The sequence below is a fragment of the Stylophora pistillata genome, chromosome 5 (genome assembly GCF_964205215.1).
Source record: "Stylophora pistillata chromosome 5, jaStyPist1.2, whole genome shotgun sequence".
Classification (NCBI taxonomy): Eukaryota; Metazoa; Cnidaria; class Anthozoa; order Scleractinia; family Pocilloporidae; genus Stylophora; species Stylophora pistillata.
The window spans coordinates 7,766,205-7,787,923 of record NC_142523.1 but is presented as its reverse complement, the minus strand read 5'-3'; the positions used below and the strand labels follow the sequence as shown (position 1 = coordinate 7,787,923).

At 38.2% G+C, this 21,719-nt stretch overlaps 2 protein-coding genes and 1 pseudogene across 3 annotated transcripts in view; all 3 read right to left on the bottom strand.

Annotated features, from left to right (window-relative positions):
• The window catches only part of LOC111340981 (uncharacterized), a 13,607-nt pseudogene extending 7,845 nt beyond the window's left edge, over window positions 1–5,762 (bottom strand). Inside the window, exon 1 of the transcript XR_016001953.1 lies at window positions 5,217–5,762. The product of XR_016001953.1 is annotated as an uncharacterized LOC111340981 (transcript). The remainder of the gene's footprint in view (window positions 1–5,216) is intronic.
• Window positions 5,763–6,892: 1,130 nt separating this feature from the next.
• LOC111340984 (uncharacterized) lies at window positions 6,893–13,557 on the bottom strand. Its single transcript, XM_088759780.1, has 8 exons — window positions 12,922–13,557; window positions 10,924–11,147; window positions 10,264–10,393; window positions 9,126–9,247; window positions 8,864–9,012; window positions 8,605–8,644; window positions 8,448–8,535; window positions 6,893–8,205 (listed from the first exon to the last, which is right to left on the bottom strand). The coding sequence occupies exons 1-8, from the start codon at window positions 13,199–13,201 to the stop codon at window positions 7,496–7,498; spliced, it is 1,743 nt and encodes a 580-aa protein (XP_088615906.1). The 5' UTR covers window positions 13,202–13,557; the 3' UTR covers window positions 6,893–7,495.
• Window positions 13,558–14,504: 947 nt separating this feature from the next.
• LOC111340996 (uncharacterized) lies at window positions 14,505–20,422 on the bottom strand. Its single transcript, XM_022947923.2, has 8 exons — window positions 19,489–20,422; window positions 18,632–18,861; window positions 17,662–17,785; window positions 16,962–17,281; window positions 16,699–16,853; window positions 16,440–16,479; window positions 16,274–16,361; window positions 14,505–15,982 (listed from the first exon to the last, which is right to left on the bottom strand). The coding sequence occupies exons 1-8, from the start codon at window positions 19,787–19,789 to the stop codon at window positions 15,195–15,197; spliced, it is 2,046 nt and encodes a 681-aa protein (XP_022803658.2). The 5' UTR covers window positions 19,790–20,422; the 3' UTR covers window positions 14,505–15,194.
• Between the last annotated feature and the right edge of the window lie 1,297 nt (window positions 20,423–21,719).

The following is a 21,719-nucleotide window of genomic DNA, read 5'->3' as shown; positions in this document are numbered from 1 at the left end:
CTCTTAAGGGCACGTTTCTTTGCAGTGAGGTTTTAAAAATTATTCTGCATAATTTATGCATAACTCCATAACGCAGGCCATACCGAGACTAGGTTTACACTAGAGGAAATTGTTTCGGATTCGTGATGAATCCGAAACGTTTTAGTAACGGATTTATTTTGCCGTTTACACGAAAGTGGACGAATCCGAAATAAAAACTCTGCGGTTTGGTCGTGTCTCCGGAGATTTTGAATCCGGAATTTAAAGTGGGAACTTTGAATCCGACAACTTTTGAATCCGAAAAGTTTTGTCGTGTAACCGCTTTTTTTCTCGAATCGGGATATTATTTCCGCCTGCAATCTTTTGAGTTTGCGGTGAAACCAAAATGGAGGATCTGGTGCTAGCATTGCTGGCGGTCTCCGGTTGCCTAATCTTTTTGCAGGTTCAGGCGATAAATTTTATCATGTTTACCGCAGTATTTCTGAGGAAACGCAAATTATTATTGCAAGGAAGTTTAACGTCAGCCACACTTAATCGCCGACCATGGAGATGGCTTTGCATCTGTCCAGCTCAAATTTGTCTCAGTGGCATCTAGATCTACTCTAGCCTTTTTTGGGGAAGCATTTTCATTTTGTCGATCGAACGACGAAACAACACTGGGCTTGGTAACCATTCCATTTCGAATGCTCCAGGAGTTGTCGTTGTGTTTAAACGGTCAGTAATCCGAATATCCTCTCAGCATAAACGCCTACGAATCTGTATGCAACTAAACTTCAAGAAAACGTGGGAGATGCCTCTTAGAGGCAAATCCACTAAGGCTTTACCTGCTCCTCTGGTTTCTATAGATCGTAAACCATGTCTGAAGTTGTTGGGTGTAACTTTTCAATCTGATCCGTGTAACTGGGATTTACATTTTGATAATATTACATCGAAAGCCAGTAGTCGTCTGTACATCTTACGTGTTTGTAAATTCTATGGACTGCCGTCGGATCATCTTCATCTTCTTTTTATCAGTCTTATTCTATCTATATTTACATATGCTGTAGAAATATGGGCTGCGCGTATTATCATAAGTATCTGAGTCGCATAGACAGGCTGTTCATGAGAGCTTTTAAGTTTGGTTACTGTAAAGAGCTTTTTTCGATTGAAAATATTATTACTCTAAAAGATAAGAAGTTGTGGGCCAGGATCACTGACAGCGATTTTACAACAGCTTTAGATGACCTTTTGCCACCAGAGCGACGAATAGTTACGCTACGTAAGAGGCGCCATAATTATATTCGCCCGCTTGTCAGAACCGAACGTTTCAAGAGGACTTTTGTTAATAGATGTTTGTTCTAGATCTCTTATTACTCAGTCAGTTAGTAATTTAGTTAGTTAATTAGTTTTATACTTGCTGAGTTCATATCATTGTAACTAAACACGTTTTTCGTTTAGAGTGCCTAATAAAGACTTTTATTATTAATAATACTCCAAAATTGATTAAAACAGAAGCATTTGCGAATTCGGAAAAATCTCCTCTGGTGTAAACCTAGTCCGAAAGCCCTTGCAAACGTTTATTCGTTTGTATACTTTTAAATATATTAATCAGTAGTTTCACTAGCAACCTTTGTGGCTTCCCTTGGTGTTGATGTATGGGAGCCCATGAAAATGGGTTCCCACTCCACCGATGAGCAATCTCGTGATCAGTGGGTAAAAAGGAACAAAGCGTATGCAAGGGTGGGGATGAGTGTGTAAAATGAACATAAAAGTTAGGTGTTAAAATTGAGGGAGCGACTTCTGTAACAACAGCACACTCCTAAACTCAATTTAAAATTGTAAAAAATATATGTTGTAAAAAATATATGTTATTTACTATTAAGATAAAAAATAACATCAAAGTAAAATAAAATAAAATGAAGTTAAAATATTATATAAGAGTAACTATTAGAATGAGAGGGCGAAGCATTTAGGGTTTGGGGTTAGATTGCTAATGTTATATTAGAAGTTTGGTTATAGTTTAGGGTTAGAGCTATATTAGGGTTAGGGTTAGTGTTAGTTGTGGTTAGGGTTAGGGTTAGATTAGGTTTGGGGTTAGGGTTAGTGCTAGATTAGGGTTGGGTTAGGGTTAGGGTTTGGTTGGGATAAAGGTTAGTAATAGGTAAGGGTTTGCTTAGGGTTTGTGGAATGGGTCTTTGTTTTTGACTGCAGGAAGGGAAACGGGGTTATTGAATAGGATAGGAAAAAGGATTATTGATAAAAATAAAGTATTTTTCTTTTACAATTTTTTTTATGGATAGCTGACTGCAGGAATGGGAAGGATATTAGTAGAAAAGTAGTAGTGTTGATTCCCATTACCCTCTTGATAAGTGGTTGCAGGGGATGTGATGAAGAACTTTTTTATGCATTTCAAATTATAGATGACATATAAAGAGAACGTGAGCTAGTTAACACTTTTCCTGCGAGTTTATGGTGAGGGGTTATGTTAAAATGTTTTTGGGGTGGGGTTGGCTAAGGGCCCAGGGTTATATTTGTTTTAAGGGTTGAATAAAATCAATAAAGGTAAATAATATGGTACTTTGTGTATTAAGAAGGATCTGTAAAGAGCTAATAAAATACGTATATTAAGAGAAGACTTTTATATATTATAGTATAAGGAGTTGGATCGAGGAGTGGTGAAAGAAGATGTGAAGTGTCTATATAGCCTTTCCTTTTTACGGGGCTTTCTCCGCTCTATCTCCATAAAAACTGTCTTTTTGTTAATAACATCTGTTTTATATTGTAAAAGTGCGCAGAACAACTTAATCCACCTAACTATGCTTTATTTATTGTTTCACATCTACTCTAGCTATTGTCTACATTAATAGATTATATATATCTACTCTAGCTATTCTCTACTTAAACAAATCAATACAATAATTGTTCTCTTTCCCATCTTTAATTTATTTAACTCACCGTTCGACACCATACTTTTCGGCGAACCATTCACAGCGAGGGTGGATCGATGCATCCCAACAGTTAATCACTTTCCACAGCCAGGTTAGAACGAAAGATCTCAACAATGGGTCCTCGCCCTCTTCCAACAACGTCCGATAACCTTACATCGACGTCTCCATTCAATTCCTTCTGCTCACACACGTAGTTATCTCCTTTATCTCTAGAAATAATTCATCTTCTAGACATCTCGCGGGCCAAAATCCCTTTTACGACGAAGATCGATTAAACATCTTCATTAATTTCCCAAGAGCAATCGCGCGTTATCTGTACGTCATAAGACTCACGCAATACGATCACGCCATTCTGACGTGACCGTCCCAGATTAAGATCTTTCAACTCCGCTATTTCGCGACACGGAGCAGGTAGCGAAAATCGTTTTTCGTTAGAAATATATATAATTTTTTTTTCCTTTGGATATTAAGGACAAGGCAGCTCCCTCTCATATTTCTTAAGGTATCTATCTTTGTTTTCTTCATATAAATAATGGCACACACCTCCCCTTTTGGTTCTGGTTCCCGTTTCGTGACACTTCCGCTCGGTGTACGCACACTTGAGACTATTATTATTTTTGTTTTTGTTTTTTGTTTTTATTAATTTAATTATCTTTCTTCTAATTTCCATAAGTATTCTCTTCTGTATTAGCACCGCATTTTTTTTTTCTCTACATGAGCATTGCATTCTCCTCCGCACTCTCGGAAAAAAATTTTTTTTTTTTAATTTCTTTACATACGATTTCTCCTCTATTATATCTGAAATTTTCTTTATTTAATATACATATTTACTTCCCTCTATATTATTTTTTTTTCCTTCGGAATAGGTTCCAATGACTTTATAATCTCTCACTATAATTGTGTAGTTTTTCTCGCTTTGTTTAACAAGGACTCGCCACTAGGATGTCGGGCATTGACCTTGTACCAGGTTAGAAACATCTTCGCTCGGTTGTGCTTTGCCCCTGACGACTCACAACCATAAGGAGCCTTGGTGCCGATGCATCCTTCTCTCCTCCCCCGGTCACTTGATTTCCATTTCTCTCCATCTTTGAACAACTTTCATAGACACTTCACATCTTTTTTCACCACTCCTCGATCTAAATCCTTATACTATAATATATAAAAGTCTTCTGTTAATATATGTATTTTATCAGCTCTTTACAGATCCTTCTTATTACACAAAGTTCCATATTACTTACCTTTATTGTTTTTATTCAACGCTAAAAACAAATATAAACCTGGACCCTTAGCCCACCCCACCCCAAAACATTTTAACATAAGCCCTCACCATAAACTCGCAGGAAAAGTGTTAACTAGCTCACGTTCTCTTTATATGTCATCTATAATTTAAAATGCCTAACCCAGTCCTTCATCACACCCCCTGCAACCACTTATCCAGAAGGTAATAGGAAGCAACACTGCTCTTCTTCTACCTATATCCTTCCCATTCCTACAGTCACCTGTCCATAAAAATAATTGTAAAGGGAAAATACTTTATTTCTATAAATGATCCTTTTTTCCTATCCTATTCAATAACCCCGTCTCCCTTCCTACATTCAAAAACAGAGACCCCATTCCACAAACCCTAAGCAAACCCTTACCTATTACTAACCCCTACCCCACCCAAACCCTAACCCTAACCCAACCCTAATCTAGCCCTAACCCTAAACCCTAACCTAATCTAACCCTAACCCCAAACCTAATCTAACCCTAACCCTAAACCCTAACTAACACTAACCCTAACCCTAATATAGTTCTAACCCTAATTATAACCAAACCTCTAATATAACATTAGCAATTTAACCCTAAACCTTACGTGCTTCGCCCCCTCTTTCTAATAGTTACTCTTATATAATATTTTAACTTCATTTTATTTTATTTTATTTTGATGTTATTTTTTATTTTAATAGTATATGACATATATTTTTTACAATTTTAAATTGAGTTTAAGAGCGTGCTTTTGTTACAGAAGTCGCTCCCTCAATTTTAACACCTAACTTTTATGTTCATTTTACACACTCATTCCCACCCTTGCATACGCTTTGTTCCTTTTTTACCCACTGATCACGAGATTGCTCATCGGTGGAGTGGGAACCCATTTTCATTAGATCCCATACATCAACACCAAGGGAAGCCACAAAGGTTGCTAGTGAAACTACTGATTAATATATTTAATACTATACAAACAAACATTTATTCCAGTGTTTACCTTGAGATGAAAATGAAATTTTTCAGTATGATATTTTACAAATTTCGCGGCATCTTACTCACCTAGTAAAGTACGAACTTTCTCGTTCTCCCGGCAACCCCAAGTCTTGTTGTGAAAAACAAATGTCGGATAGTTTTGGGGGTAGAAACAGGTGCCATTACTTTTGCCTCCAGCGTTGAATCTCTTGCAGTTGAACCTCTCACTGCATAACGATGAACGAATTTTGAATGAATCTCTCCCTTTCCTCCTGGTAATCTCGAGATCCGCTGTCATTGTGAAAACAATCTCCCAAATTAAAAGAGCCACCAGTAGCTCTATATCACAAGTTTTCATATTTTTAGATTTTTAAGTTCGAAAAGACTGAGCTCAAGATCTTGATGCCACTGTATCGCCCGGAACCAACTAACTTTCCGTCGTTTGAAGTAGAGTGTACTGCTACTTGCTGCGAAGAATGAGGCTACAAGGCAGAAGAGTTATCGATATCTCGTTCGCCAAACAATAGCGTGCTCGATACTTTTAAAACAAAAAGCTTCAACAAAGTTATGCAAATAAAGGTACTCACTCAGCAGAAAACGTTTCCTCAAGCAGAAGTTTTACAAACGTTATTGGCTGATGCACTTCCTTTCAAGGTGCGAGAGTGAATACAGTTGTTTCGTTTTCTTTAAACCGATAACTCCCAAGATCTGATCGTTATTTCTCACCTCTAACTGCTACACGTTTCGTTGTAAATTACTTGCGAGAATTTGCTGTAAGATCACGATAACAACTTTAACCTGATAAGTTTGAATAATCTCATTACCAGTCCTGTGGGTATTGTATGGATACAAGAGATTATTATCTCTTGATGGATATCATAGGGAGAAGTTACATGTTAATCATTTCTTTTGAGTTAAAGCGTTAAAAATACGAAAGTACAACTATCACGAGACGTCGGCCAAAACCACGCTATGACTTGATCTCATAAAAAGTTGGTTTCTACTTGACTCTGATGATGACTTCCGCACAGGTTGTCGAAACGTCAGTCACTACCACCGACAACAGTCCATCTCAGGACTACACTCACCCGAACGATCAGACTACACCTTCACATATTCCAGACTGTTAGCTCCTTTTCAAACTTCTATACCCCCATCATCTATTTTTTCCCAGTTTAAAAGAAGTAATTACAAAACGTAGCCCAAACGCACGCTGTGACTTGATTTAAAGCAAAGTTGGTTTCTATTCCAGACTGTTCGCTTCTTTTCAAATTACTATGGCCCCATTTCTACTTTCTCCCATTGTTTAAGATTGTAACGATATGTCGATGTTTTTTATCATTTTCTACAATTCACTGTAAAAGCTTTCATCAGCATATAACAGCATAACTAACAGAAAAAGAGACATTTTCAATCACAAACACTTTAACTATATAAAGAAAAATAATGCTGTAATTTCTTAAAAAAAAAAAACTTTAACTTTTTCAGTTTCAGGCAGTCAGATCCCTAGATGTAGTTTGTCTTCCGGACGTTTTTGTTGGACCCTGGGAATCGGAGCGACCCTCCCCCTGCTAGGCAGTTTTTTGTAGGGAGTGACGTGGAAGTCTGTTTTAATATGTATATGTTTTGAGGAAGTTCCTATCGAGCGTTTTAAGTAAATACCTCGGAAATCCTTGACAGATTTTTTTCAATTTAAGAAAGAAGGTTTTGCGGGAAAGGGTATGCTGTTGAGTGAGTAGCAACAAAGCGACTAGATCGAGCCATTTCAAATCGCGATAGCAATAGGTTTATTATTAATTTATTAATCACATATTACAGTTTACGGAAAGAGCTCTAAATTAATCTCTGCATCATAAATTACATTTGATTAACGCGACATAACTTTTCAAGCTATACTGATAGATTTTAACAAAGTTTTCATATCGATAGGGAACTATTATTGAGTTATTTAAGTCATATATTTCTTAATTACACCCTAACCCCAAGTCAAGTTTCTGGACCTCTCCACGTCCATGCAACATAAACACAATTAGGTACCTTCACCTTTTCTGTCATTTAGAAGATGTAAATCGGGCAAAGAAACCGTGAAATGTCACCCTTTACTTGTGTCACGTTTCTGTTAGGTTCGACATTGAAGTCGAGAGCCATTTCCTCTTGCTTTTGTCCTTCTAACAATATTTTCTGAATTAATCTATATTATGACAGTGATCAAAGTCCTATTTAGCTTCTACTTATCTACCGCAAACAGTGTTCTAATAACGGGACTACTTCTTACAATCTAACTGTTCTTTTTAAAAATGTGTGGCTCGTATTAGTGGAAATTTTTTTCTCCAGGAGCGTTGTTTACTGCCACCAAACAGAGGGTTTCAGATTGGATCTTGCTCAAGAATATAGTAAACTGGCTCAGTGGTAATGTTCAAGTCATTTGCTTTATCTAAAATATTTGGTTTGGATTTTTCTAAGTTAGGATGGATTGGTTCTACTGTAAACATATCACTTTGATGGCGAGGGCCTCCTTCATCTTCAGATGCCTCCAAAACGTTGTACACAGGGTCACCATCATTTTCATTGACGTTTACCTCTAAAGTGTTGTAAAAAGGCTCCATTGGACCCGTTCCAGCATATTGGCTTGATTCTTCTGCTCCATCAAGAGATCGCCCTTCTGAGACGTTACCCATAGGATGATTACCATCGTCAACGTAGTTGTAAACTAGGTCTTCCGTAGAGTCTGACGTGATACCAAAGAAGGCTGGCCTTTGAGACCCATCGAGGCACGACCCTTCCACAACGTTGTACACAGGTTCACTGCCATTTTCATCACCCTCACCGGGTCCTTTTAAAGGCCCCATCAGTATTTCCTCTATAAGATCATAAACACATTGATTCACACTGATGGGGCCATTTGTGTTAGGCCTCGTATCTTTGGCAACTGTTTCCTGGCTGCTTCTGTGACCATAGATGTTTTGTCCACCAGAAATACTCAAAGGAGCGTACAAATGTCCCTCGTCATCATTATTTTTTCTGGAATTCCCTTGGTGTGCTTCTCCATTGCGAACAGGCGCTGATGCATAAACAGCTAAAAATACAAAGTGTAAGATTATAGGTCGGAATGGTTCGTCTCTTTTATGATGTGTACAGAATGAAGCATTTCTGCCATGAATCTTTAATTGACTCGATCTGTCATATTCCTGTAGGAATCCTTAACCCAAAAGCCATTTTCCGAAAAAATTATATATGGTTCCTTTCATTGTTGCAGTCTTGAAGGAGAGCTCACAGACTGAGAGAGAATCGATGAAAGTAAAAGGTTTCTTTACTCACCTGAATCTTCAAGTGTAAGCGTTCTGTAATGATCCTCGTTTTCCGGCCCATCTGATCTAATTTCATCCAAACTTCTTATAACTGTTTCCTGAGACAACCAAAAAAAGTTGAAATTAGGAATTGAAAAGCAGCTAGAGGCCAAAGTCTGTATACGTACCCTTTTCTCTTTGCTCTCTCTACCAGAGTTGGACTTCTCCCTGCCAAAAGAATTAATAGTATCACTAATTGAATTGCAACAGTGGCCAATGATCGATATGTCTCAACGAAAGTCCCGTTCCAAGTTATCCCTGGAAAATTGGGAAAATGGTGCCTTGAAAATGAGGTTGATTTGGACGGTAGCCGGAAAACCTGGCCAGAGCGTATCAACTCGAGGTTCGCTTAATGGTAAACCTCTTCAAAAAGGTGAACTTACTTACAATGAGTGTCGGTGTCGATAAATCAGGAGGGCGATAAGGATAACAATAACCAAAATGGCGACGGTAACACCTGCGATGAGAGCCAAGGGGGACGATTTTCCACCCGATCTTCGCTCTTGGTTAGAATCAGAACTGGCTACTACAGTTCTCTGTTGACGAGAAGCACAATATGTTACAACCTTTATACTCTGAAGTTTCCTCGCGCATACTAAAGAAAGCCTATAGGCCGTCTATCGTGTTTTATGATCAAATGCATTCTTACTTTAGACGGTGAGTTTGTTGTCGTCGATTGCTCTTCTAAGGTAGTGGAAACCTTCGGCCGGGCCTTGGACACTTTTGTCACTTCGGAAGTTGTCGGCAGTGATGTTGGGGTTGGTATGGTACCTTAAGATAAAAGGGAAAAATACGATAGTCATGGATGTTTTCAAGGCGGGGGTAATAGGACTTAATGTATTCACCGATGAGACACAAGAGAAAGCCTGAGTGGTTCTTAAAACAATTACATAAAGTAGTAATGAAATATCTGAATCAATCAATCAATCAATCAACTTCATTTAACGAGGGTAACACGGGACAGCGCTTCAACTGAGTAACTAGTGGCCCTCAAACTAAATTTATAAAACAAAGTTAAGTAACAAAATACATGTCGCAAAGAAAAGGAAGTATAAGGGTATGTATGAATAGGACTAACAATAGTAAAAACTATATTACACTTATAAAAATATTCTTACAATGAATATCTACAAACTATAATTACAATAAGAATACAGCTGGGATAGGTCTAGCGAGAGGAACGTTATAAAATTTTGGATTAGCATAAAACTATGAATAAAATTAAGTTTCAGTTAAGCTAAAATAAATAAGAAAACTATTCCGAAAAAAACCTCATACAGTGTGCAGTTGCACGTAAACTAAGCTAAGGCAAATTTTAACACACTGAGATAAACCTTGCTCCTTTTGTAAAAGATTGTGTATTTCCGTTAAAGAAACGAAACTCGGTTGGTGAGTGGTCGGAAGTGCGGCTTCCGACACGCAAAGATAGACCTATAGACTTAACTGTTTCGGAGAAGTTTATTCATTTTCAAGGAAAAAGAAAAAAATTAACATCACCAAATCTGGTCAAGAAATTGAATTCATTCATAAAACGGCAATCGCCATGTTGATGCAGATGGTCACCATGACGAAATTAATGTTTTCATAGGATAAGAGATTTGTTACTGAATTAATTCTGTTATTTAAGTCTGAGGGGAGAAATACCTAACATTACTCTATATCACTGCATGTTTTCACCGATCTAGACACCCTCGGCAATTTCTAGTTAAACTTTCACGGTAAAGACGTCAAGGAAAAAGAAGATAACGCAAACTCCGAATATTGTATGGACGTTTTTAAAAACTTACAGTTAAAGGATCCTTTAAATTTGAACAACAACACTCCCCTTCTAGTCGAGCCTCTCCGAGTGTTATTACAAATTATCTTGAGCTTGATTATTGTCCCTTTCAAGGAATCTTTGCTTGCCGTGTTATTTACCTATACCCAACAAAACACCAAGGTCAGTACAGTAATTGTCAGTAACATTCTAGTTATGTTCAAAATAGAGTCTCTTTCGTTTTCCAGCGAAAGAAAGGAAGTTTTATTGTTTTACTTTGGATTCCTATTGGCTTCCTTTGAGTCTTTAATTCGTTTTAATTGGTCGTTTTCCCGGATTTGATTGGTGGAACGATTCTCAACAAAACCTGAAAAAAAATAATGAAGGGGGATTGCAGAGTCAGTAACGAGAGGTCTGAAAAGCAATTCCTCTAAAATCTTCGAGGAAATCATCTGCCAAAGGTTTGGTGTTCAAGCAGAGAAACCTAGTTGCTAAAACACGTGTGCTTCTCTTTAGGAGCCCGTCTCTCACTCTTTTATCTATTTAAGCATTAGTCATGGACCAATCAAGAACGATACATTTTGTTCAGTAGATGAGATGATTATTATCATTTTATATTGTTTGTACGAAAAAAAGTAAAGCTAGGGTTATCATTAGTGAAGAGATAACTCAAAGAAAACTTAAGTCATACCTTGATATAGTAACTGCTATTGTTGGCTATCAATTTAAAAGGGTTGCTTTCAGGCGATACATTTTTGCCGCCACCGCATTTGAAATACCTCGTTCGTCCATCTTGGGTACAATTATACATGGTGAGATTCAGTTTTAATTTTTTTCTGACCTTAATGTTCACCGGGCGCAGTTTGCTTCCTTTCATCTCGCCTCGAAAATGGATGTGACTATTTGTGTCGCCTCCTGTTGACATGTGTTAAGAGTGAGTAAAGAACTCGAAATCGCTGATTTTACGGCACTGAGCATCTCTTATCTCTTGTGAAAGGAATATTAGATTATTAATTTTGAAAGAAACTGTAAATAGCTAAGAAAAATTAAAGAAGACTGCATAAAACGAGTTTGATCTCTTAAGGGCACGTTCTTTGCAGTAAGGTTTTAATAATTATTCTGCATAATTTATGCATAACTGCATAACGCAGGCCATACCGAGACTAGGTTTACACTAGAGGAAATTGTTCCGGATTCGTGATGAATCCGAAACGTTTTAGTACCGGATTGATTTTGCCGTTTACACGAAAGTGGATGAATCCGAAATAAAAACTCTGCGGTTTGGTCGTGTATCCGGAGATTTTGAATCCAGAATTTAAAGTGGGAACTTTGAATCCGACAACTTTTGAATTCGGAAAGTTTTATCGTGTAACGGAGTTTTTTCTCGAATCCGGATATTATTTCCGCCTGCAATCTTTTGACTTTGCGGTGAAACCAAAATGGAGGATCTGGTGCTACATGATTGCTGGCGGTCTCGGGTTGCCTAATCTTGTTGCAGGTGCAGGCGATAAATTTTATCATGTTTACCGCAGTATTTCTGAGGAAACCCAAATTATTATTGCAAGGAAGTTTAACGTCAGCCACACTTAATCGCCGACCACGGAGATGGCTTTGCATCTGTCCAGCTCAAATTTGCCTGAGTGGCATCTGGATCTACTCTAGCCTTTTTCGGGGAAGCATTTTCACTTTGTCGATCGAACGACGAAACAACACTGGGCTTGGTAACCATTCCATTTCGAATGCTCCCGGAGTTGTCGTTGTGTTAAAACGGTCAGGAATCCGAATATCCTCTCAGTGTAAACGCCTACGAACCCGTATACAACTAAACTTCAAGAAAACGTGGAAGATGCCTCTTAGAGGCAAATCCACTAAGGCTTTACCTGCTCCTCTGGTTTCTATAGATCGTAAACCATGTCTGAAGTTGTTGGGTGTAACTTTTCAATCTAATCAGTGTAACTGAGATTTACATTTTGATAATATTACATCGAAAGCCAGTAGTCGTCTGTACATCTTACGTGTTTGTAAATTCTATAGACTGCCGTCGGATCATCTTCATCTTCTTTTTATCAGTCTTATTCTATCTATATTTACATATGCTGTAGAAATATGGGCTGCGCGTATTATCATAAGTATCTGAGTCGCATAGACAGGCTGTTCATGAGAGCTTTTAAGCCTGGTTACTGTTAAGAGCTTTTTTCGATTGAAAATATTATTACTCTAAAAGATAAGAAGTTGTGGGCCAAGATCACCGACAGCGATTTTACAACAGCTTTAGGTGACCTTTTGCCACCAGAGCGACGAATAGTTACGCTACGAAAGAGGCGCCAAAATTGTATTCGCCCGCTTGTCAGAACCGAACGTTTCAAGAGGACTTTTGTTGATAGATGTTTCTTCTAGATCTCTTATTAGTCAGTCAGTTAGTAATTTAGTTAGTTAATTACTTTTATACTTGCTGAGTTCATATCATTGTAACTAAACACGTTTGTTGTTTAGAGTGCTTAATAAAGACTTTTATTATTATTAATACTCCAAAATTGATTAATCCGGAAACATTTACGAATTCGGAAAACTCTCCTCTGGTGTAAACCTAGTCTGAAAGCCTTTGCAAACGTTTGTTCAGTGTTTACCTTGAAATGAAAATGGAATTTTTCAGTATGATATTTCACAAATTTCGCGGCATCTTACTCACCTAGTAAAGTACGAACTTTCTCGTTCTCCCGGCAACCCCAAGTCTTGTTATGAAAAGCAAATGTCGAATAATTTTTGGGGCAGAGGCAGGTGCAGTCATCGCCATTACTTGTCCCTTCAGCGTTGAATCTCTCGCAATTGAACCTCTCACTGCATAACGATGAACGAATTTTGAATGAATCTCTCCCTTTCCTCCTGGTAATCTCGAGATCCGCTGTCATTGTGAAAACAATCTCCCAAATTAAAAGAGCCACGCCTAGCTCTATATCACAAGTTTTCATATTTTCGGATTTTTCAGTTCGAAAGGACTGAGCTCAAGATCTAGATGCCACTGTATCGCCCGTAACCAACTAACTTTCCGGCGTTTGAAGTAGAGTGTATTGCTACTTGCTGCGAAGAATGAGGCAACAAGGCAGAAGAGTTATCGATATCTCGTTCGCCGAACGTTAGCGTGCTCGATACTTTAAAAACAAAAAGCTTCAACAAAGTTATGCAAATAAAGGTCCTCACCCAACAGAAAACGTTTCCTCAAGCGGACATTTTACAAACATTGTTGGCTGATGCACTTCCTTTCAAGGTGCGAGAGTGAATACAGTTGTTTCGGTTTCTTTAACCCGATAACTCTCAAGATCTGATTGTTATTTCTCACCTCTAACTGCTACACGTTTCCTTATAAATTAGTTGCGAGAATTTGGTGTAAGATCACGATAACAACTTTAACCTGATAAGTTTGAATAATCTCATTACCTGTACTGTGGGTATTGTATGGATACAACAGATTATTATCTCTTGATGGATATCACAGGGAGAAGTTACATGTTAATCATTTCTTGGAGTTAAAGCGTTAAAAATACGAAAGTATAACTATCACGAAACGTCGGCCAAAACCACGCTATGACTTGATTTCATAAAAAGTTGGTTTCTATTCCAGACTGTTAGCTCCTTTTCAAACTTCTACACCCCCATTATCATTTTTTCCCAGTTTTAAAGAATTAATTACAAAACGTCGCCCAAACGCACGCTGTGACGTAATTTAAAGCAAAGTTGGTTTCTATTACAGACTGTTAGCTTCTTTTCAAATTACTATGGCCCCATTTCTACTTTTTCCCAGTGTTTAAGATTGTAACGATATGTCGATGTTTTTTATCAGTTTCTACAATTCACTGTAAAAACTTTCATCAGCATATAGCAGCATAACTAACAGAAAAAAGGCAATTTGCAATTACAAACACTTTAACTCTATAAAGAAAAATAATGTTGTAATTTCTTTAAAAAAAAAAGAAAACTTAGTTCTTTCAGTTTCAGGCAGTCAGATCCCTAGATGTAGTTTGTCTTCCGGACGTTTTTGTTGGACCCTGGGAATCGGATAGACCCTCCCCCTGCTAGGCAGGTTTTTGTAGGGAGTGACATGGAAGTCTGTTTTAATATGTATATGTTTTGAGGAAGTTATTACTCTAGCGTTTTAGGTAAATACCTCGGAAATCCTTGACAGATTTTTTTTTCAATTTAAGAAAGAAGGTTTTGCGGGGAAAGGTATGCTGTTGAGTGAGTAGCAACCAAGCGACTAGATCGAGCCGTTTCAAATCGCGATAGCATTAGGTTTATTATTGATTTATCAATCACATATTACAGTTTACGGAAAGAGCTCTAAATTAAGCTCTACATCATAAATTACATTTGATTAACGTGGTATAACTTTTCAAGCTATAGTGATAGATTTTAACCAAGTTTTCGTATCCATAGGGAACTAGTATTGAGTTAGTTAAGTCATATATTTTTTAATTACACCCTAACCCCAAGTCAAGTTTCTGGACCTCTCCACGTCAATACAACATAAACACAATTAGGTACCTTCTCCTTTTCTGTTATTTAGAAGATGTAAATCGGGCAAAGAAACCTTGAAATATCACCCCTTAGCTTGTATTACTTTTCTGTTGGGTTCGACATTGAAATCGAGAGCCATTTCCTCTTTCTTTTGCTCTACTAACAATACCGTCGGAATTAATCTATACTATGACAGTGATCAAAGTGCTATTTAGCCTATACCTATCTACCGCAAACATTGTTCTAATATCGGGACTACTTCTTACAATCTAACTGTTCTTTTTAAAAATGCGTGGCCCGTATTAGAGGCAAAAGTTCTTTATTTTTTTTCCTGGAGCGTTGTTTACTTCCACCAAACAAAGCGTTTCAGATTAGATCTTGCTCAAGAATATCATAAACTGGGTCAGTCGTAAAGTCATTTACTTTATCTGAAATATTTGGTTTGGATTTTCACAAGCTAGGATGGATTGTTTCCTCTGTGAATATAGCAATGTGATGGCGAGGACCTCCTTCATTTTCAGTAACCTCTAAAACATTGTACACAGGGTCGCCATCATTGTCACTGACGTGTGCTTCTAAAGTGTTGTAAACAGGCTCCATTAGACCCGTTGCAGCATGATGGTTTGATTTTTCTGCGCCATTAAGAGATGTTTCCTTTAGGACCTTACTCATGGGATGATTGCCTTTTTCAACATAGTGGTAAACTAGCCCTTCCGTAGAGTCTGACGTGATATCAAAGAAGGCTGGGCTTCGTGGCCCATCGACCTCTCCAAAAACCGACCCCTCCAAAACGTTGTACACAGGTTCGGTGCCACTTTCACCACACTCAGCGGGTCCTTTTAAAGGGACCATGACCATTTCCTCCATAAGATCGTAAACGCGTTGGTTCACACTGATGGGGCCATTTAACTTAGGGCTTTGGGACCCATCGAGAAACGACCCCACCAAAGCGTTGTAGACAGGTTCAGCGCCATTTTCACCTTCCTCAGTGGGCCCCACAGGAGGGTCCATGCCTATTTCCTCCATAAGGTCATAAACACGTTGGTTTACACTGATGGGGCCATTTATTTTAGGCCTCATATCCTTGAAAACTGTTTCCTGGTTGTTTATGTGACCATAGATATTTTTTCTCTCAGGAATATTTAAAGGAGCGTAGAAATCTACTTCACTTTCTCTTGAATTCCCTAAGTTTGCTTCTCCAACGCGGACAGGCGCTTGATAGCCTGATGCATAAACAACTAAAAGTACAATAGATTTAAGATATTATTCGTCAGAATTGTTCATCTCGTTTATGGTGTATGCAGAAAGAAGCATCTCTACTTTGGATCTCCTACTCGATTGGTCATATTCCTGCGGGATTTTTTAATCCAAATTTCTTTTTCTGAAACATTTATGAATGGCTCTCTATCTGTTTCAGTTTTAAGTATAATCCTGATATGCTTTATCAGAAATCAGAGGTCGTTACTACACTAGTACTGTTTAAAGATCGACACAGACTTAATTGATGATGAAAGGTAATTTTTGCTCACCTGGTTCTCTAAGAGTAAGTGTTTTGTAATGATCCTCGTTATCCCGCACATCTGATCTAATTCTGGTCAGACTTCTCATTGCTGTTTTCTAGGACAATAAAAAATGTTGAGATTAGGGATTGAAAAGCATTTAGTGGCCAAATCAGAATAAAGTCTTTATAGCTACCTTTTTCTCTTCGCTTTCTATACCAGAGTTGGACTTATCCCTGTCAAAAGAATTAATGGTATCATTAAAAAACTACATCAGTGGCCAGTGATCGATGCGTTCCGACATAAGTCCTTTCCAAGGGCTTTTCCTGGAAAATTTGGAAAGGCTGCCCTGAAAACGAGGTTGATATAGGCGTAAGCCTGAAAAACCTGGCCTGAGGGTATCAACTTGAGGCTCATTCAATGGTAAACCTCTTCAAAGAGTTAAACTCACTTACACTGAATGTCGGTGTCGATACGTCAGGAAGGCAATAATGGTAAGAATAACCAGAATTGCAATGGCGACGGTGACACCTGCGATGAGGGCCAAGGGGGATGACTTTCCATCCGTTCTTCGTTCTTGGCCAGGATCAGGACGGGCGACTACAGGACTCTGTAGACGAGAAGAACAATATGTTTAACTTCTTTCCTCTGAAGTTTCCTCGCACATACAAAAGAAAACATACTGTCTATCGTGTTTTATGATCAAATGCAATCTTACTTTAGACGGAGAATCTGTCGTCGTCAGTCGCTTCGCTAAGGTAGTGGATGGAGCTTCGGAAACGTTCGGACGGACCTTAGACACCTTCGTGACTTCGGAGGTTGTCAGAAGTGTAAAGGATGATGTTCTTGACAGATCAGTAACTACAGGTACGGTAAAAGGAACTTTCGGCGGAATATGTGAAGTCGATGGTGAAGTTTCGGTGATTGTCGAAGCCGCATGTTCACTTGTACTCGTTCTAAGTGATGGAGATGATAGAGAAGATGTATCTAATGGCTTTGTTGTGGCTGGAGGCTGTGATGTTGGTTTTAGTATGGTACCTTAAAAGAAAAAGGATTGAGGAATTTGATTTTATTAAGGCTGGGGGCGATATGACGTCATGGTACGTATTTACCACTGACACACTTTTCACAAGTAGTTATGAATTACTTAAATCAGAAATTCTTCCAAAAATGGCCTATAAAGTGTGCTGCTCCACGCAAACTAAGTTTAGGTAAATGCCAACCCATTGAGATAAACCTTAATCATTTTACAAGAAATCCTAGAACAAAATCGACAATTCTTTTCAATTAAAAGCATGACTTTCGGTGAATAGAAGAAACTCCTAGATTCAAATATAATCTTTATTACACGATGATTGGGAAATAAAATGAGACGAAAAGTCTAACAAAGTACGGGAGAAACAGAATATCAAACTTACAATTGCGAGATCCTTCATATTTAAACACCAAAACAAAGCTCTCTGTTCTGCTTCTTTTATGGCACTCTATCTTTAGCTTGATAATTCTACCCTTTAAGGAATCAAAGTTCGTTTCGCCCATCACCTAGACACAACATAAACATGTCGTCAATGATATCTATATTTTACCCTTTACGGAACCTATGCTTGTTGTTTCAATCACCGAGACGCAAAATGAATACCTGGTCCATAACATCAATAGTTTTAACCTGTCCGTAATTTATTGTTGCGGTGTCAATCACTTAAACACGACATAATGGTGTGGTCAATAATTATCAATATTTACTTGAGGTGAGTCTTTCTCGAATATCAACGAAATTAAAAATAGGCCAAAGGCGTATGATGTGGACATGTGTCCAAGTCTTCTTTCGAAGTTCTTCGTGTATTTCACATTTTAATTTCTTCCATGATTTCGGGGTCCATTGTTTTCGCTTGTCTGTGCTCCCTGAATGGTTCAGTAAACTCGCTCCATCACCCAAGCAATCAGATGCAAAAATGAAACAAGTCGTATGTCGGTTGCTATTGTTTTTCCACGAAAAAAGTGAGTTGCCTTTTTCAGGTGTTTGTTCTAATCGGCCTTTCTTTCTAATTCCATCTTTTTTTTTTCGGCTATACACCGGAAAGCTCTCTCAAAATCAATACTGTATGGAAAGGGTTTTTCCGTGTCAATCCTGCGAAATCTGAGAAAGTAATACTTCTATATTTGTAGGACACATTATTTGCATATTGAAGAGTGAGTAGGAATAAATGATTGATGCTGTTTGACCTCTAATGCTCTGATAATTTTAGAATTGTGTCATATAATTATAGTGTCATGATAGAAGTGCTTGGTCATCTAATTAGTCTCTGTGGTTCGTAAAGCCTGAAAGAGTGCAGGATGAGTTGTAAATCTTTAGGAAGAAATTACACTATGAGTGAATTTTTCTGTTACCTCAAGAAAGTAATCTTCATCGTTCTTTTTCAGTTTGAATGGATGGCCTGAAGGCAAAATATGTTCAGCGCCACCACATCCGAAATAGATGGACTGTGAATCCACGGCACAATTGCCGTTGTCTTCGTCTAGTTTTACCCTCCTCCTGTTATCACCGACGGTCAACATACGCATTTCGCTATCGACCCTCTCACCACTGAAATAGACTGGTGTCCCTTGGTCGCCTTGTGCTAACAAATACACCGTGAGTTTAGAATGAGTTTAGTATACAAAGAAAGATAATCGGATATTTTTAAAGCAACCTGGGGGACTAGATTGTCGCAATATTGCGGTTTTAAGACAAATGAAGAATTTAAACCAGAATGAAATGTCATCGAAGAGGATCTTAACCTTAACATCAGATGGATGAACATTCAACTAGTAAGATTTTTGTTTAAGACAAACGAGAGTCAGCGTAAGAGCTTTGTTTCTTTTTTTCGAGTGATGAATCGTATGTGCATTTTAGCATCGGTGGGAGATTAGGTTGGAAGCGAAGGGGAGAGAGTAACTTAAAAAGTTTTGTTACTAAAGACAAGGTGATCAGATGGTTACGGCTTCCGAACCCCATGACGCTCCCCTGAGACATGAAGACTGAGAGATCCAGACGTTCAAATTCTGTTTTCTCACTATTAGTTTTACCATTGTTCTTTTGCGGTTAACATTTAATTGGGTTGTTTTCCGCATAACTTATGCTGACGCTTGCCATGACGTGCGTAACTTCATTGCGGAATCTCATTTAAGCTTTTACCTTGAATTAGAGAAATATTTTTGGGATTTTCCATGATGAAATTTTACAAATTTCCAAACAGTTCACTCACCTAATAGATTACGAACTTTCACGTTTTCTTGACAACCATTCGTCTCGTTATGAAAAACGAAAGTCGCAGATTTTTTTGGGCATAAACAAGTGCAGGCATTATCTGTCACCTCGGCATCAAAGCTCGTGCAATTATAGGTCTCGCCCCATAAAGATGAAGGAATCTTGAAAACGTCTCGTCCATTCTTCCATCCATTTCGTCCAGTAGGCCTTTTTCTGTCAATCACGAGATCGGCTGCCATTGATAAGTCTGTCACGCAGTTGAAAACACTCACCAGAAGGAGAATAATATGCATCTTCATATCAAAGATTTTTTTAGTCCCGCGCGAGTCGGTTAGACATACTTTGATCAGAAGTTCGTGTTTTTACTTTCCCACCCTTACATATTGTCTTGACCTTCAAAAAAGAGCGCTGTTCATAGAATCAAAACAACTCCCCAAGAAAGTTTCGAAACTAATGTTCTGCACTCAGCCGAGAACGTTTTCTTACCAAAATAATTTTAATAACAATTGTTGCTGTGTTCCCTTTTATGGCTCTACAGTAGGTGCGGTAAATTTGTTTTCGATGATAATGAGGAAGCGTAACCGCATTAAAATATCGAATTTTGCAGGCCAAGCGAACTTTTATTTTTCCGCCTGTTTTCTTTTAATTTCAAATTCCGAGTTTAAAAGAAAATGTTTCCACTCAATCGAAAAAGATCTCTTTGTGTATGAAAAGCAACTGTAATCGTTTAAGACTTAGGCCCATTAGATATTGTGAGATTCTGTTCATCTTATTTAGATCCGTTCACGCTAAAATTAGAACGACAAAAGGTAGCACGCTTAGGGAGGGGGTGAAGTGGAATATATTTACAGGAACAAGAAGTCTAAGATCGTTGTTATTGCCTTATCAATATCTATTATGACATGAGGTAAATAAAGCCATCACCAACGATAGTGATTAATGAGATTACGTCTTATGATTAGAACAATGGGAAAAACCCTGATATCTGATTAGCAAACAAAAACGAAAGTGACACAACCATAGTTTTTAACTCGCAAGTAAAACGTATCTAAACATATGGTTTTCTTTAATCTTGGGATCAGTTTCGACTAAGCCAGAGACAATTGCAACTGCGCGCTACGGAATAGACATCATTTAGCAGAAGATTATCTAATCTTTAGCGAGTTACCTTTAATTTCATATTTTCTTTTTTTTATTCCATACATTTACAAAAACACTTATTGGTTTGTCGCAGAAAGATAGATGTCAGCTGACCAAATTGAAAATTCTTGGGATTTAATTTTGCGACATAAATTCGATATCATGCACAAACAATTTAGGATTAAGTATCTACAGTGAATACCTTCAACCCAAGGGCCACATTTGTTTTAGCGTAGTCTTGTCGTCCGCGTGAGGGCAGTCCCGAAAAGGACTTACAATCTTCAATTTCTCCATCGCTCGTTAACACTTTACTCTACTGCGTCACTAACAAATTAACGAATCAAGGAACAGAAAGGGAAGGTAGCCTGGAAAAGATCTTACACCTTTTAATATCTGCGTTGCCCACAAGTACATTATTAGCTACACTACGTCTGTTATTATCCAACATCAAAGACGAGGACGAACCAATGGATAGACAGGGGATGGTTTATAAGATCGGGTGCTCGGACCACCAGGCGGAATCCTCCCAGCAAGATTGACTTAACATAAGCGAGCGACGAGAAATTGTAATGATTTTACAACAATACCGGTACCAGTGTTTAAATTCATCAACTTATCAACCACACTGTTGCCTGGGGCTCTAAGCAATGCCTTGCCTGCAGCATTAACTTTTGTCGACGAACTGACTCTGGATAACTGGTTTACTAACTTCAAACGGACTCCCTTCAACAGGTGTCAACAACTACCGGCACCATGCCAACAAGTTACACCTTAGACGAATCGAGTGGAACGACCTGTTACCGACCTATTACCGACCTATTACCGACCTCTTACCGACCTATTACCGACCTATTACCGACCTATTACCGACCTATTACCGACCTATTACCGACCTATTACTGACCTATTACCGACCTATTACCGACGCATTGAAACGGACCGATCATTACCGACTTACCCCACTTGAGTCTTGTGGCCAACGAAATCACGACAAACTGACCAATCAGCTTACACGAGCCGGAATTTATACCAATAGACCGGCAATAACTCTTCTCTTCATTTGACTCTGATGATAGCTTCCGCTCAGGT

Coding starts and splice junctions, on each gene's coding strand:
- LOC111340984 (XM_088759780.1), bottom strand. CDS start 13,201: ATGAAAACTTGTGATATAGAGCTAGGCGTGGCTCTTTTAATTTGGGAG. Junction 11,148..12,921: donor GAAAGTTCGTACTTTACTAG/GTGAGTAAGATG, acceptor ACATGTCAACAG/GAGGCGACACAAATAGTCAC. Junction 9,013..9,125: donor CAACAAACTCACCGTCTAAA/GTAAGAATGCAT, acceptor TCTCGTCAACAG/AGAACTGTAGTAGCCAGTTC.
- LOC111340996 (XM_022947923.2), bottom strand. CDS start 19,789: ATGAAGATGCATATTATTCTCCTTCTGGTGAGTGTTTTCAACTGCGTG. Junction 17,282..17,661: donor ATATGAAGGATCTCGCAATT/GTAAGTTTGATA, acceptor TTTTCTTTTAAG/GTACCATACTAAAACCAACA. Junction 15,983..16,273: donor ACTTACTCTTAGAGAACCAG/GTGAGCAAAAAT, acceptor TTGTACTTTTAG/TTGTTTATGCATCAGGCTAT.